This window comes from Heliangelus exortis, chromosome 1 (assembly GCF_036169615.1).
Source record: "Heliangelus exortis chromosome 1, bHelExo1.hap1, whole genome shotgun sequence".
In the NCBI taxonomy this organism is placed as follows: domain Eukaryota; kingdom Metazoa; phylum Chordata; class Aves; order Apodiformes; family Trochilidae; genus Heliangelus; species Heliangelus exortis.
Genome location: NC_092422.1, coordinates 94,500,834 through 94,517,066, shown reverse-complemented (window position 1 = coordinate 94,517,066; position 16,233 = coordinate 94,500,834). Strand labels below are relative to the sequence as shown.

Below are 16,233 nucleotides of genomic sequence, written 5' to 3'. Positions count from 1 at the left end.
AGTATCTTTATGTAGGTATGTATGTATCTATTCATAGCTATGTACAAGGGTGTGAGTGCTTCTGCCTACATTCATGTTTACATAGTCCAAATTTTTAACTTTGCAACTACCTGACAATTGTAATAGCTCTTGCATGAGACACACACTCACTGCTCTAGAGCTGGGCTGTATCTGAGCACACCTTCCTTTTTCCCAGGAAGACTACAATGACTTTTAACACAGCTGACAGGGCTTGTGGTATTGTACTCACTCTGGGTGGGACAGTCTGCAGGGCTGTGATGTAGTTCTCCAGAGCAATGCGGCGACGGTCATTCAGCATAGCTTCCACTCGTGCCATATGAGTCTCCACCAGCTGCTGTCTTTCATTTGCTGCTTCTTGTTCCAGCGATTCCACTTTCTCCTGGAAATGCTGAAAAAGACATCCATTACAACAGAAAAAGCAAAAACATCAGCAGAGACCAGTGGAGGTGAATACCTCCACTGGCAAATCACCAAAATCCTTCCGCATGTCAGTCTTGCTTAGCTGTCAGAAAATCTGCACCCAGCACAAATTTTACGCATTTCAGGGGGAACTGCTGATGCTGTGTATTCCTGAACACCTGGCCATATTTTATTAGTCTAATCAACTATTCCTGACATGTTCAGCACACCCACCGGCACACCATCTGAAACCTTCACGTGCACCAAGACAGTGACTCAGCACTAGAGAACTGTGCTAGAGGAGGGAGGGACTTGGCAAGCATGAATTCCCTGCCATCATGAGTCATAAACGTGACTTCACGAGTAAAAATACACGTGGAAAAAATTAATAAATTCCAACCTGAACAGAGACACTATAATTTCTTATAAAATGGCCACCACAAAGAAAAATTGAGCCCAGACTTATTCCAATGAAGGAAAAGATTGACTGGGTAAAATGCACAGAGAGTAAAGCTGTGGGATCTAATGTATAATGCAATCTCATTCTGAATGTTAACTTTTTATAATTTTATACTGGAATAATCTTAGCAGTACTCCATAATACCTGGCATAGCCACAGTGGGGCTCAAGGAGTATCTGGCTTGTCAGAATTTTTTAATTACAGTATAATTTTGGATAAAATAGTTTTTGGCTCAGGATTTCTTTCAGATAAAACTGATTATAGTTTCTTCCTTAAATCACATTTTCCATCTCTGCTTTGAGCTTAAGTCCTGCAGTTTGTATTAGTTCATCATGGCCTAAATTTTGATAGGAGCCTCTGGGAGCTAAGTTTTTAGCTCTCACTGAAGACAAATCAATTCAAGCAGATTTCTACCCTTCCACACAGTCACAAGCCATGTCCTGGACTGCTGTTCCAGAGAACAGCTGTGAAGCACTGACACACTCAGCAGCCACTAACAGCTGGAAACAAATATAGCAATGGCAAGAGCAGAGAACAATGTTAACTCCCCACTAAAGTGTATTTTAAAATTGTATGAGACCAGCACCCCTGGTATTTTAACTGTGGCTCCTGTGGTTGCCTTTTCCTTTACCTGGATAACAGCTTTCTTGTCAGCCTTGGGCAAGTTCTTTGCTTGGCGTTCTGCCTCTTCCCACTCTCTCATGACCTATGGAAAAAAACAAGGAGGGTGACTTTTGTGCCTTCCTCTCTTGTCTGAGGTCTTAGCAACAGCCAAGCACTGCAGCTCTGACTGTCATCTTTTTCTATTCCTCTCCTTTTATCTCCACTAAAAAAGCAGTTACATTTAACAAAGGTAGGATTCTGTTATTGAATTAAACAGAAACAGTCCTTCTGTGTCTGAACATCATGCCAAGCTCTCACAACTCTGCTGTGAAGCAAGGCAGGCGTTAACCAGCCCTCAAGTGCGGGAGCCAAGGTCTCTATGGATGAACACACCAACCCCTTTTCATCTCAGACAGAAAGGAAACCACTTCCATCTATTATATGTCCATGGTCAACATCAATGAATTTCAACTCATTCTAACTGACATGTTTTTGGTACCACAAAATATCTCAGATTTCTTTGAACTACACCACTGGCTTTTGAGTAGGACAGATCAAGAATTACAGGCAATTTGTGGTAGTCTCTCCAAAAACAGGTGTCCAGCATTTTAAGAGCTGAATATATTTATAACCCGAGCACAATGCTGAAAGAAAAATTATGTAGGAGACCTTTCAGTACTATTCCTTTTAGCAACATGAGAGACCACCTCTGCCTGTAACACAGGGAAGTATTTCAATAGTCAGAGAACCAGTTACTCTTAACTTGCTGCCCATGACATCTGAAAACTTATCATGGCCTTAATTAGGGACTTGACTCATTTCACACACAGACATCAATCTCCTCAAATACCACAACTCATTTAGGAACAACAGCTCTCACAGAATGCAGACAAGTGGCCTGTTTATTTTCATAATGAGCACAATGCCAGTAGACAGAAGAAACCTGGAAGCAATTATTCAGTATGTACATTTTCTTTCCTCTTTTTCTCACCAAAAAACACACTTCACACTTTCATACCATTTAACAGAAATAGTTAAACACACCCTTTCTAAAGCGCAATTTAGAAAAGCTTAGTCCTCATGCATGACTGAAATTTTACCAAGACCAATACCAAAGGCAGGACAAAATTGGACCCCCTGTGTCCCATGGCTGCAAGTCAAGCTTCCAGCACTCAGCTCCTGTCTCAGGCTCCCCATTTTTCCCACATGATGGACATTGCTAATGCAGGTCCTTGATGGACAGACTGGAAAGCACTTGGTGATGCCACAAGGTATCTGTTTGAATCCATGCCACTAAAACAAACAAACCTGGGCTCAAAAGAGACTTCTACAAGTGAAGTCAAGTAATTACAAATCACAGTCTTAACCTCACTCCATTTTTTCACTGGGAACTGTAAGTTGACACTTAAGTCCCAAGAATTGTACTACAAACTACATAAGCTGGCAGCCTAAAAGTACCTCTTCATTTTACATTATCTTCTCATCAAATATGCACTGATGTGCAAATTGCAGCCAAGTTCTAGGGAGGTAGGAAACTGAAATTTACAAGGAGTCATGAAAAGTCATTTGCAAGTGGTTGTAGCAAGTAGCTGATGACAGAGAAGATGGTACACGGTGCACTGTAGTTACAAGTTGCCCCATTACCAGTTACTTTCCTGGTAATGGAGGCACAGGAGATTTTACAGCTCCTCTGACAAAGCAGGACTAGAGGACATGATTGACACAACAATTTAGAGACTCGTGATGTCTTCTGGAAAAAACTTACTAATGCTCAGAGTGCTACTGTGTATTAAGTGCACATTAGTTATTGATCACTCATGACCATGGTGGCTGAGAAAAATAAACTCATGTATACAGGTAGCACCTTTCCAGAGACTGTCACTAGTGCCAGGATTTGAATGCTACAGAAGACTCAGAAATGATGGTATTAATTATAGTCATAAACTACAATGATGTGCTCACGCTTGAGCACTGGCCTGTATTAGTAATTCTATGATTTTCCCCTCCCTCCTCATTCATTTTTATGTCTTCAAATCACACCTGACATCTGCTAAATACTTTTTCACTCTGAATGTGCAGTTGATGGGATTTTCATAACAGCTTCCTTACAGTTTTTCTTTACCCCCCAAAATAACCTTTTGCTAAATCATGTGATGAAAACAAGCATTGTGGGTGACATGATAAGGAAACCTTTGGCTAGACCAGGTCTCTCTGCCTGTTTTACTTCTCTAAACCCTTTAAGGCATGGAAGGTAGGATGATGAAATAACACCCTACAGGGCTAGCTGGGAAGGATGTAAACCAGAGGTTTCAGAGTTTAACTCTGGTACAAAAAAAGTGAAGAGGTTGTGAAGAAAACAGAATGACACGGATCTCTGCAGAAAGAATATTCAATGTAAAGATTGCTGAAGCTCTGCTTTGAGTGCCAGTTTTCACAATTGAGAAGACTTCAATAGCTGAAAGCATCTTGATGCATATGCTAACTAACTGAAGATACAGCTGCCCCACAGATATCTCTAGGCAGTGATGCTGCTATCCAGAGAAAACCTCTCAGCAGAGGTCATCACTTCCAAGAATTATGAGTGACTAAGAAATATGCTGTAGCACTCTGTAAGAGACCAAAGTGCATTAACGGGGAAAAAAAATAATCCCTAGATATGCATGTGCAGAAAAAGGCTGAACTTGGCCTCTATGCACTTACAAACCTATTCTTCTTCATTGAAAGCACAGACCTATCAAAGCCACACAGATTTATGACTCTTCAAGGGTTGGCAGCTTTGTACAGGGAAAATGACAATTTCTGGTTGAGAGTTAAGCAGAAACCCATTTCAAAGTCAAACCTTTCAGAACTCAGGACTTCCTGCCTGGCAGACTCCTTTTGAAATTGGCCTGTAGGGTACAGTACGACGGAAAAAGGAAGCACAGAAAATGTCGTTCATTATTAAGAGACAAAAATCTCATTATACTGAAAAGAACAGAAATTACTCCTTTTTACACTCAGGCACAGAGGCATATCTACAAGAGAAGAATTTATGACAGACATTTGGGTTATAGCAATTAGACCAGCGGAGCTGCTTGCCTGAAGGTTTGCTTAGTTAAAAGGTCAAAGTCATGCCAACGAGATGCCTACCTTTGTCAAGGGCTTTTGCTCCACACTTACATCTTCACCCTTTTTCTGGCAATAACATCATTAAACCACTCCAAAGAGTCCTGACTGTAACTGAAGGCAGTGCTCACACTATGCTGATAGTCAGTTTTAAGGAAGGAAAGATCTCTCTCACATACAATACCAGAGATGGTGGGATATAAGGATCAGTAATATTTAACATCTTTGTTGGGGACACAGATGGTAGGACCAAGTGTACCCCTAGCAAGCTTATGGATGACACCAAGCTGAGTGATGTGGTTGACCACAGAGGAAATGGATGCTATCCAAAGGCTTGAGAAGTGGTTAGCATGTGTTAACCTCATGAAGTTCAACATAGCCAAGTGCAAGGTCCCGCATCTGGGTCTGAGCAATACCAAGCACAAACACAAGTTAGGGGGAGAATAATGGATCGAGAACAACCCTGAGCAAAAGGGCTTGGTTGATGAGAAACTCCACATGAGCCAGCAATGTGACCCTGAAGCCCAGAAAACCAACTATATCCTGGGCTGCATCAAAAGAAGTGTGGCCAGCAGGTCGATGGAGGTGATTCTTCCCCTCCACCTGTCTCTCATGAAGACCCCCACCTGGAGTATTGCATCCAGCTCTGGAGCTCCTGACAAAAGAAGCTGTTGGAGCAAGTCCAGAGGACTTGCTGATCATCACACAGATGATCAGAGGGCTGGTTGGATTGGGAATTTAAGCAAACTGGTCTAAGGGAAGGTGTCCCTGCCCATGACAGAACGGATGGAACTAGGTGGAACTTTAAGGTCCCTCCCAACCCAAACAATATTATGGTGCCACTGGCACTGAAAATCAGCAGAAGACCACTCCAGGATGTTGGAAGTAGTGACATGCAAAGGTTAAAAACAAAAATCTTGAATGTAACACCAGCCCTGTTCAGGCTGGTTGAGGACTGCCATATTTTCAGATGCTTGCTTTGGAAACGAATCTCCAAAAAGCAAGACTATTTCAGGAGATAACATATCATTATGTTCCTGTACAGTACACACTACAATTCCTAAAATACTGTAAACAGTTAGTGAAAGAGTAAATTTAAGACACAAGTATGTCACAAGATGTTCGAGGACAGAAACATATAAATACGCTGCTCCCTGGAGTAAGGCTCAGGTCAGTATCTGGTTGCACCAAGGTACTTAGCAGCAACTATTTAAGTGCCCCCACTTAAGAGGAGATCCCAAACTGGAAAGAAAAAGAGGAAATGATGAATGTTACCAAAACAGAAAACAAGAACCCCAGCATCCTGTTATTAGCACAATCCCTCCCTGTTATATGTCAGAAAATTTGAAGGTTACACATTCATTGCTGAATGGCTATTCTATTTATGGGAATATAGCCTTGATGTTACTTGGAGCTGCATTAATAATTCTTGGGAAACACTTAAAATCACAGGCTAATACAGAACTCTTCACAGGATTGCCCTGGAAAATTTATAAGCCTTGTGCTTCAAGTGCCATGCAAATGTGAAGGCAGAAAAACTTTCATGATCTGTAGTCTAAAGGGATGGACACTTAAGATCAGAAGAGATCAAAACAGTCTGAACCAGAAGTGCGTAAGTTTATTGTACAAAAAGAGCACAGACTCCCCTAGGAAGGAAGTCTTTCAGGAGCTGTAAGCTATGAAATGACACAACCACTGACAGAAGCTGGGTATCTGCCAGCATGAATATCTTCATGCAAGAGAAGAAGAAACAAGAGTTGTCAGTATTTCATTGTAAACAAGGGGAAATTTCAGAAAGATGTTATACAGAATATCTGCGTTTGCCCCGATGACATGTTTTGATTCTCTATTGCTTAGATGATTATGGTTTACGTGTCAGCTGGAATGCATGACTTTTTTATTAATTAATTGGCTGCTGCAAAATATGCATCCATATGATTGGATATGCATCCAATCAAGTACTAGTTTGTGACTAGCTACTTTATTAAAGAACTGTCCATACTTGGTGAACAAGGTGACATTTTTCACATTGACATTTATCAAGATTAAAGAATGACTCGATAATGTTTCAAAAACATTGATAATTTCCTCTTTTTAATAGATGGAAAATTCAGAGCTGAGAAACAGGGGCTTACATAGGAAAAGATAGAACTGTACTTGGAGCTACTGTTTGGGTACATAAAAACTAACAAATATGTCTGGTGCTGCTGGATTCTCACATTTTTACTTTTTTTTAAAGAAAAATAATGACTGCAAAAGCATATTAGGTTGATTTATTTAGCATTGTTTCTAAAATAACAAGCTTTGAGTTAGTTTTTTTTAGTTAATACATATTAAGAACACTCCCAATTTTAAAGAGAATGTAGCAAGCAACTTTATTTTAAAAATAAGCTGCCAAAAAAGTAGACCAGAAGTATAGGACACAGAGATAATCACAGTTCATGTGAGGAGACGCAGAACAGTGAACTCGCTGGCTTTTCTACTTCTCTGTAAGATCTTGCATTCTTTTAACATTTGAAATGTTAACTGGGAGAGACTCTCTCAATGTTGTACAAAACATTAGTCATAGAAGGGAAAACTGATTTAAAAAAACTTAAATCAACTGTCTTCCTGAAAGCTCTGCAGGGATTCTGTGTGCTTCAAGACAAGCGTAGTCTAAGCCATGATTTCATAAGCAGCTTTAAGCAATTCAAAGATCAAAGATCTGTCTTTCTTGATGTACTATTGTGCTGCCATTTCTCAGGTCTGATTTAGCTTGCTGAGCTGCCCAGAGTTGGTTACTTTACTTTTTTTTGGAGGAGTGACATAGCAGTGAGATGCAGGAGCTGACCTGCCTCACCCTGCAGATGTAGGCTCATTAGTGCTGACAGAAAGGATGGCTGGGAACATGCTAACGAGGGCAGAGCACACACAGCACCAGCATGACTTTCAGTCAAACCCCTCAACCACAGCCTTCATTTATGAGTTGCCCCAAATGTCTATGGTAAAATGTGCAGTATATTTACCCAGAAGTTTTCTGATGCTACGGTTCAGTGCTTTTCCCACTAATTTTGTTGGCCTCAAGCACTGACGTTGTACAGTGTCTCTGTATGACGCTTTCTGGGTGCCTGTGCATTTGATTACCTCTTTTCCACAAACTTTGTACTTCCACAAGCTTTGTAGAAAACACAAAATACACAGTTCACCCACACAGTGCCTTTTATTACTAATCTTAACCTTTACATGTTGGGATTTGGGAGACAAACCTGAAACTGCAGTGAGAATCTGAGGACTGTTCCAGGGAAACCTGACTTTCACACACTGACTGTCCTTTGCTTTCAGACCATCTGTCCCCACCAGTGTATTTTTAAAACAGGCTATTTTCATGGAGAGGTAATAACAGGGTGGCAACTGCATTACCTGCCAACCCTCTGCAGGCCTAGCTGGGAGCAGGATCTCTCTCCTCCACCAGGAAGGCTGCGTGCACAGCCTTATTTATTCTCCCAGTTCCCAGCCTAGCCTTCCCAAACTGAGTACTACTAGTAAGTTTGTTTGGAAGAGGATGGGGTCATCCCTTGGTGGGATCACAGCATGCATGTGCCTCATTAGCTGCAGCTCACCATGCTCACCTCCCTCCCAACTCATCCCATGGTCACAGGCTGGCTCTGAGCTGGATGCTCCACACACTCACACTCAGGAAATGCTCTCACCTCAGCCACTGGTCACTTTAATGAACCTGTTACCTTCCAGAGGAAAGGCAATGGTAACACTTTAAAAAGCATTAAAGTGGCACTGTTCTTCTATTTAAGGAGGAGACAGCTTGTTTGTGCTGCAATGCTTCCCAAGCAGTGGCAGGCAAGGAGCACATATCTTTCTGTCTGTTAAGTGTCAGGTTCTTGGCACACGGTTTCCATGATTTCAGGTAAGAGGCCCTGCCCTGTTCATTAGAAAAGTGCTAGTATATGAAGGTTTATCCTAAGAGCTTAACGTCAGGATTACTCAACTGTTATAGCACAGAGCTAAAGGTTAATGTGTCAGTAATACACAGAAACACTGAAAATGCAACAGAAAATTATAGTGAACCAGCTATACAGATACATGCAGTGCATCTGAATTATACTGCATTAATTTTTGTGGTTATTCTATCCTAAAAAATACGTACCATAGGCTTTTCCCTAATCCTCTTATATTTTTCCTTTGTTGTTATTAGAGCAGAACCGTGACAATTTTCTATTGGCATTGCTATTATAAACCCTACTTCTGTGAGAGTGGATAGCTCATCTCTTAGTGTTCAATAGGATTAAAAACTGTACGGTTTCAGGCTACACAAATCTTTTTAGTTAAAAAAAAGAAAAGGGTCGATTCGGTTGGATTTTGGTTTGGTTAAAAAGCACTATTTTTTCCTCTTTTCTTCAGCTTTAGATGCATTTCATGTTACCTCAAGACCGTTTGATGAACATATGCCATCTTTTGTTACCTCAGGGCACAGCCATCCATATATGCTACCCACAGAGAATGAAGCTAATCACAAGCAATCTCCCTCAGCTGCTGCAAAGGAAGAATGACTAATACAGTGGTCAAGTTCTTTACTTAGAAAGAAGAATAATTTCACAAACCAAACATTTTTCCACAAAGACGAAAGCAATTTTTTACAGATTTTTTTTTTTTTTTTTCACTTTTACTGGCACAAGTAACTATAGTGACTTCTGGTAGCAGCTAACACTCAACCACAAATTTATGTCCACACCACCCAAATTCTTAGATGGAGTCAGAAAGGCAACAAATGATCTATGTACAGCATTGCAAATAGCCAAGGTAGCTGGCCAAAGCCTTGGTAAATAATTTAAGGGATTCAAGCATATTATGACTTAGAAGAAAAAACTCTCACATTTAGGAATAAGGAAATCTCCCCTTACCTGAGACATCCTTTCACGATGCTTAGCTTCAAGTCTCTCCTTAGCTTTCTGGAAGTGGGCATGTTCATTCTCATCTCCAGGTGTCTCCAAGTATTTGTCAACAGCATCAGGAGTGCTAGCAGCTGTGGTAGGGACTGAGGCAAAATTTTAAAGCAGGGAGAGGCAAGGGAGGGGGAAGAAAAGTAGAGTTTCTACTTTAGTATAGGTAAAATTTAGTTGGATGAAGAAAGAAACATCTGTTCTATTTTCATGGGAATAAAGACATTCATCTCACTGCAGAGGAAGATAAAAAATATAGTTTATGAGGATATGTTAGATGCAAAAGATATATATATATATACATATATATATATGTATTTCCCCACCATCCCATTTTATAAACGAGCAGAAACTCTTCAGAGTGAACAAAGCAATGGTAATTAAACAGGTTAGAAACTGCTATCAAAGGAAAAATTCCATGGGAAAAAAAAAAGCAAAAAAAAAAGCAAAAGAAAAAAGCAAAAGAAAAAAGCCTGGCAATGGTTAAATATATATGCTAGCAGAATAGCAGAAAGCCCTTTGCAAAGTTACATGCTTTGTATATTAGTTTATTTTTAAATGGTAAATTGCAACACATGAATGGCAATGCAAATATGTTTTAAAGCACCTATGGACTCCACAGTACCCTAATAAAAGACAGCAAATCCTTCCCTTAGTAACAGTTTGGCATCACAGATATTTACTTTATTTTAACAGCTTTGATTAAAAAAAGACTTCATGGATGCTGGAAATAATCAGCAAGCCTGCACTAATTGCTAGCCACTCCTCTCAGATAACCAGGCAATACCTATTACAGTGGTAAGCAGGAAGATTTGCATTTGAGGTGATTTGAGCAAAGTAACAACAGTTCCTTCACTACCCAGTGACATCCAACAACCTCCTACATTAACTGGAGTAACATTTCTGTGCTAGGGCTGAACCAGCAATTAAAAACCTCTCCAACAATGATCAGTTGTTTCATATTCATATTCTTGTCCCTTAACATTTTATTATGTAATTAGTTTAATTTCCCTGGTCACACTTAGGTCAACAATTGCAAAGTTAGTTTAAAAATTCTGACAAAGTGCATACACATGCACTTTGTGCAGCATTATTTTTTTAAAAAATGCATTTCACTACATGTACTGTAGTTAACATCACTTACAGAGGCAATACATTTTAGTAGAAAGACTAATACAGGTAAGGAAAAACCTAAGATCCTCCCATACCCCAAACATTTATCAGTGCCTTCAACAAAGGCAAACTGTAAACTGAAGATCAGACTAAGTATAAAACAACCAATATTTATTTATGACTACTTTCCCCAAAACAGTATTTGGGACACTGCTGAAATATAAACATACCTACAATAAATTATTAAAAAAAAAAAAAAAATCATCAGTTATACGTGCAACATGTTATTCCCAATGAAATACATCTCCAAATTTTAAGAAATAACTTAATCCAACCTTCTTCTCAAACTTTAGATGTATAACCCCAAAAGCAAAACAAACAAAACCCCAAGCAAGAACAGAAAGCATTTGGATTTGGCTGCATTTGAGAGATCTCTACATGTTCTCTCTAACAGACATCAACGGTTTTGGCTGCTGGTGGTATAAATTGACTGATGTTTTTTTTTTTTTTAAAGTTACTCACTGGATCGAAGGAAAGGCCTCACTTGTCTCAAAAGAAACAAAAATCTACAAGCAACCAAAAAAACCCCCCATATGTAGCGCATATTATCACTCCTCTCACCATTTTTAGATTTGTTTCATAAACATTTAATTGTAAGTTTAGCTTTTGCAAAATTGTAAACTTTGTTACTAGAGTACAGTAAGAAACAAACAGTAACAAATAAGCTTCCTAAATGGCCACCTAAATTAAAAAAAAAAAAAAAAAAAAAAGCAACTCTTAGTATTACCAGTGGTTACTCTCACAACTTCAGACAACTTAAATTCTTTTATACTGCCAAAAAAGCATAAATTTTTTCTTTCATTTCAAACTCCTAATGATAACCCATCTTCAATGATAATGTGGTTTGTCCTGGAGTGCAGTGCTGCCTGCCAGAAAGGCTACAGCCAATGTAAACAAATTTCAAAAACAAACCACCCAAAAGCTCAGACGTAGTGAAAACATTTCTGTAATGCTCAGAAGTATTTCTCAGTATCTTTGCCTTTTAATCTCTCAAGCACCAAATAAATTTTATTTTTATCCTTCCTGAAGCTGCTGTTAAGCATGGTAAGTTTTAATTCCACTTAGAAAACAAAAATTTTATTTCAAAGCAGGAAGAAATTTAAGAATGTCAGATGGAGCAAAGGCCATTCCTTCCATGTCTCCTGACTGGATCTCCAGCAAACACCACGAAATGAGAGCAATAAATATTTTTTTGCAGTGTTCAACTAACCTTGCTGGATTCTCCTTCCATGGCTCTAGTTTTATTTTTGAGACTTAACATTTATAATATGATATGGCAATGAGCTCCACGGGTTAATCAGGCACTGTGTGAAGAGGATTCCCCTCTGCCTAAACTCTCCATTGCTGCCACTGCAGGACACAACAGAGTTTAACATGGGGAGATCTCCAGCACATTTATCGTCCTTCTCCATCTTTTACAGACTTTTTATTAAAAAAATTTTTTTAAACTAAAGTCTGTACAAATGTGAGTGGAAAGAAGTGATGATATAAATACCCGTCCAATGAATTATGCAAATTTAACCTTTAATTTATTGAACAGGAAAAAAGGTCATCAGCATTTGCACTGAGATCACTTAAGACACTTGTACATTCAAGGTCTGATTTTAAAAAGCTCCTGTCTCACAAGCCTGGCCTTTACAGGCCACATTTTTTGTATGATATGCTCACGTCCCACCAGGCTGCCTGCTGGTGTTTCTGAACTGGTGAGAGTGGCAGGTGTTGAGAACTGACTTGAGTGCCTGGTGTTGAGTCTGTCAGAGCACCCAATATCCCTCCAAAAGCTGTGGAAAGCCAACTCAAACAAAGAGTAGGCACTAAACACCACAGACATGGCTGTGCCCAGGAACAAGGGAAAGGATGTGGGCAGTACACTGACACCCAACTCAATTTGCCCGCTCAAGCTAATGCTAAAGAGGGCAATGCTCATGAAAAGCAACACTACTGAAGAGCAGCACTGTGTAGGAGGAGAAAGCTACTACCCCTGACCTTGTTCAAAAGGCTGCTGTAGCACCACACGTGGCTCTCCACTAGTGCTCACAAAAAGAAAGAGGGATTGGAAACAAGTGGGCTGATGGGACCTGTGTCTCATGGCAAGCAGCTCAATCAATCAGTTACATTCATCCACGAGGGAGCAGACTACTATTTTGATTTAGAAAACTTCTACTGAGAAAAGACTTCTGCACAACAGCCTCATCAGAAAGAAGCAACTGAGCTCTGATGGCTGGAAACCAAAGCTAGACAGAGATAAGGCCAGAAATCCAGACCAGAAATAATCCACCTACTTTTCAGCAGTAAGCGCACAACGTATACACTGATTTATTCAAAAGCATGCTTGAAAACATCCTGCTTCTGCAACTCCTTCCAAACCCCAGCCCATGAAGAAGTCTGAAAACAAGGGGAGGAAGAGGTATTTTCTCCCTCTCTGCTTGCTGCTGGCACTGGTCCATGCCTACCACACATCAGAGAATCCAGCTTGCCTCCCTGGAATGTTAACTTGGCCACCAGTGGCCTCAGAGACCAACCAACCTACCAACACTGACCACAGCTCATCCGGCAAGCAGAAACACTGTTTCAACTCTTAAAAACCAGGGATGATTTTCATTAAAAAATTTCAGCACATATACTTAGAAAAATACTAAAAGGTGACACAAAATTGTCATATACGGTTTTGTTTTCTGTTGTAACTGCGATTCAGAACCACTTTTTATGACAGGTTAGCTATTCATGTCATTTGAAATTAAAAATGTTTCTCTGACAAAAAAAAAATCAAGTCTGCTTAAAACCAAATAACCCTACTTCACTCCCTGTATTTACAAAGCCTACAAATAATTATGTGACAACTTCTCCATCCAGTATTCAAAAAATCATGATGACCAACAGTATGTTAAAATCCCCTTGTGATTACAGCACAGTGATAACTGATAGCTTAACCTCTCTCCAAAGAGTTAGAAAAGCACTGGGCCTCCCTTCTGCATAAAGCAAAAACATTTCAAAACTTTTTCACTGCTGAAAATAAAACCTCTCCTATCCTTTGCACTCCAGTACATTTGAGAACTTTGTTTCTATAGATGTATTGCATGTTTTCTCAGAGTAAATTTAAAACATCTGGTCAGATATCAGTTACATGTGAGGATTCCCTAAAAGTCTGCATCCTGATCTCATTTTGTGTCCACATCTGCTCCTAGAAGGTGGTTTCTTTTTCTGTGCATTACTTGTTTTATAAGTGAATTCATTCTACTAGTGCATGAAGACTGATCAAAAGCCTGTATGACAGTTGTGGAAGAAAACCTATACCAGATAACATTTTCTTCACACTTGCATTAATTTTACCTGCCAAATACCACCTGGATTAAAAAAAAATAATAATAAATTAGACTTTAAAATCCTAACCTTCCTGGAGATGCAGATTAAATAATAGTCAATTATGCTCTACACATTTTGCTATTTAACAAAAATCCCTTACATATCAGAAGACCAGGGGAAGAAAAAAAAAAAAGGGGCGGGGGAACCCAAACCCCACCAAGAAAAATGCAATAACATGCCCCCACATCCTGTGTAACTATTTCAAATAAAAACAAATAATTTGTATCAGCCTCTGCAGTGAAAGAAAGAACAGTCATCACCAACCTCACATGAAGTGAAAAGGCAAGTGGATGGGCCCTTTTCTGAATGATATTGGCTACTGCATATAAAATGGGAAAACATCTGAAATGGAAGCATTACCCAACTACAATGTAGTATTCAGTGGAAGCATTCATTGCCTCTGAATTCCAGGTATGGTAACTGCCTCATTAATGAAGAATTAAGAACAAAGCTTTCAGTTGTTGACTAAGATCACAATTATAGCACTTCTGACAATCACAAGTGTATATGGAATATCTCTAGCAAGAAGGTTTTCTATTACTGCTACCTTCTGAAATGAACTGTTTTCACAAGAGGGCATACACATTCTTTTGAGTAACCTACTATGCTTACAGTAGGGTGGCAAAACCAATGAACAGAATCTAAAAAACTGGGAAGGGAAATAATGATTACCTTTTTATTTAAAACAAAACAAAACAAATTACCAACTGAATGATACAAGTGAAGGCTGCAAAAGGTTTATCTAAGATGCTAGTAAATTACTGTTATTTTAAAAATGGAGAAAAGGATGTATCAGGGTGAGTTTTTACATGAAAAGTTGTAAAGTTGAATATAATTTAATTATTTGAAGAAAAGAATGTGCCAAACTGCTACACGTTCTAGAAGAAATCAACACTGGGGCACAGAACACTAAGTATACACATATATATATAACACATACTATATATAATTTATAATCTATTGCATTATAGAGAGAACAATATTCACTCACAGCACTCTAAGCTGCAGGAGAAGCAAAGTGTCATTCCTTTTCACTTTTAATTACCTTTTCTTCATACAAACACTCACCAAGACCACTTTCTGAATCTTGTTTAAAACTAAAAGGGAGGGCAGAATTCAGAGTCAACAGCACAAGGAAGACCTTGTAAGAATGAAAACCAGACATCTCCAGCTTCAGTATTTTACCTGTAAGCAGAGCTGTTGTCACTACTAATTTCTTTTTAGGGGTTTGAGGGGCAAACAGACAGCACTGCTGTGCTCCAAGGTCTGGCACCACCCCTGGATTCTCAGGAGTTCTGTGAACTTTCACCTTGTGGCTCATGAGCACATCTCCCTGCCTGGAGATGGCTCTCCCTGCAGAGCCATGAAATGTGACTGGTACTCCTGTCCTTCAGGCCACTCAACTCCAGCTGTCCATGTTTTAATTTTCAGCAAAGATGTTCAATAATGTGATCCCCTATTACATTATTCATTGCTGTTAAGGGCCATCCATTTTAATTACGTATTTATCACTAGCCTGACCATAACCATTCAGCTGGGTTTAATTTACCTTACACATATGCTTCATCCTCATGTTTTGACAATTATGTTTAAGACACAAAAAAATTTTTCTGAAAGTAAAGTGTGCTTCATAAAAACTGAGAAATCATGACATTATAGTGTGAACTCACAAAGCACAAAACATGGACAAACAGACTATATAAAAATAGATATGTTCTTCTGTCAGGAAAGAATTCGTGCACATTGGTACTGATTAAAAAAAAAAAATTCCCCTGCAGCAGCCGTGGTTAGGGATCATATCTAAAAAGAATTACCAGTCTGAGACTTGACTTTTCCACCTTCAATTTCAAGCTGCCTCTTAGCTTTCAAAATTTCATTAAGTTAGATAAATGTTGCTAAAGCACGTTAGAAAGCACATTGCTTAAAAATGTCTGCTTCTTTAAAGAGATTCCAGGAATAGGTAACATGAAGAAAGTTAACACATGAAAGAGAACGCAGTGTTCCAGAGGTATGCTCTTTCCTTTCTTAATAGCTGGTTCATCTCATTGTTTTTATTACCCATCACAGCTAAGCTACTTTGTTGTAAACAACTGCATACAGTTTCTGCAGTATTTCATAACTTGCATTAATATTCTAAGATCAATTACAGGTCAGTGTAGCAACCTCAGCCTGAGA

At 39.2% G+C, this 16,233-nt stretch overlaps 1 protein-coding gene across 2 annotated transcripts in view; it reads right to left on the bottom strand.

The window, feature by feature from the left end:
* Nucleotides 1-16,233, bottom strand: part of APP (amyloid beta precursor protein) — a 208,222-nt gene that overhangs the window by 52,329 nt on the left and 139,660 nt on the right. For both annotated transcript variants that reach the window (XM_071755155.1, XM_071755146.1), the window contains 3 exons: nt 9,484-9,617; nt 1,512-1,586; nt 251-409 (listed from right to left, as the gene is read on the bottom strand). In XM_071755155.1, the coding sequence (XP_071611256.1) occupies nt 251-409; nt 1,512-1,586; nt 9,484-9,617 (368 nt within the window). The remainder of the gene's footprint in view (nt 1-250; nt 410-1,511; nt 1,587-9,483; nt 9,618-16,233) is intronic.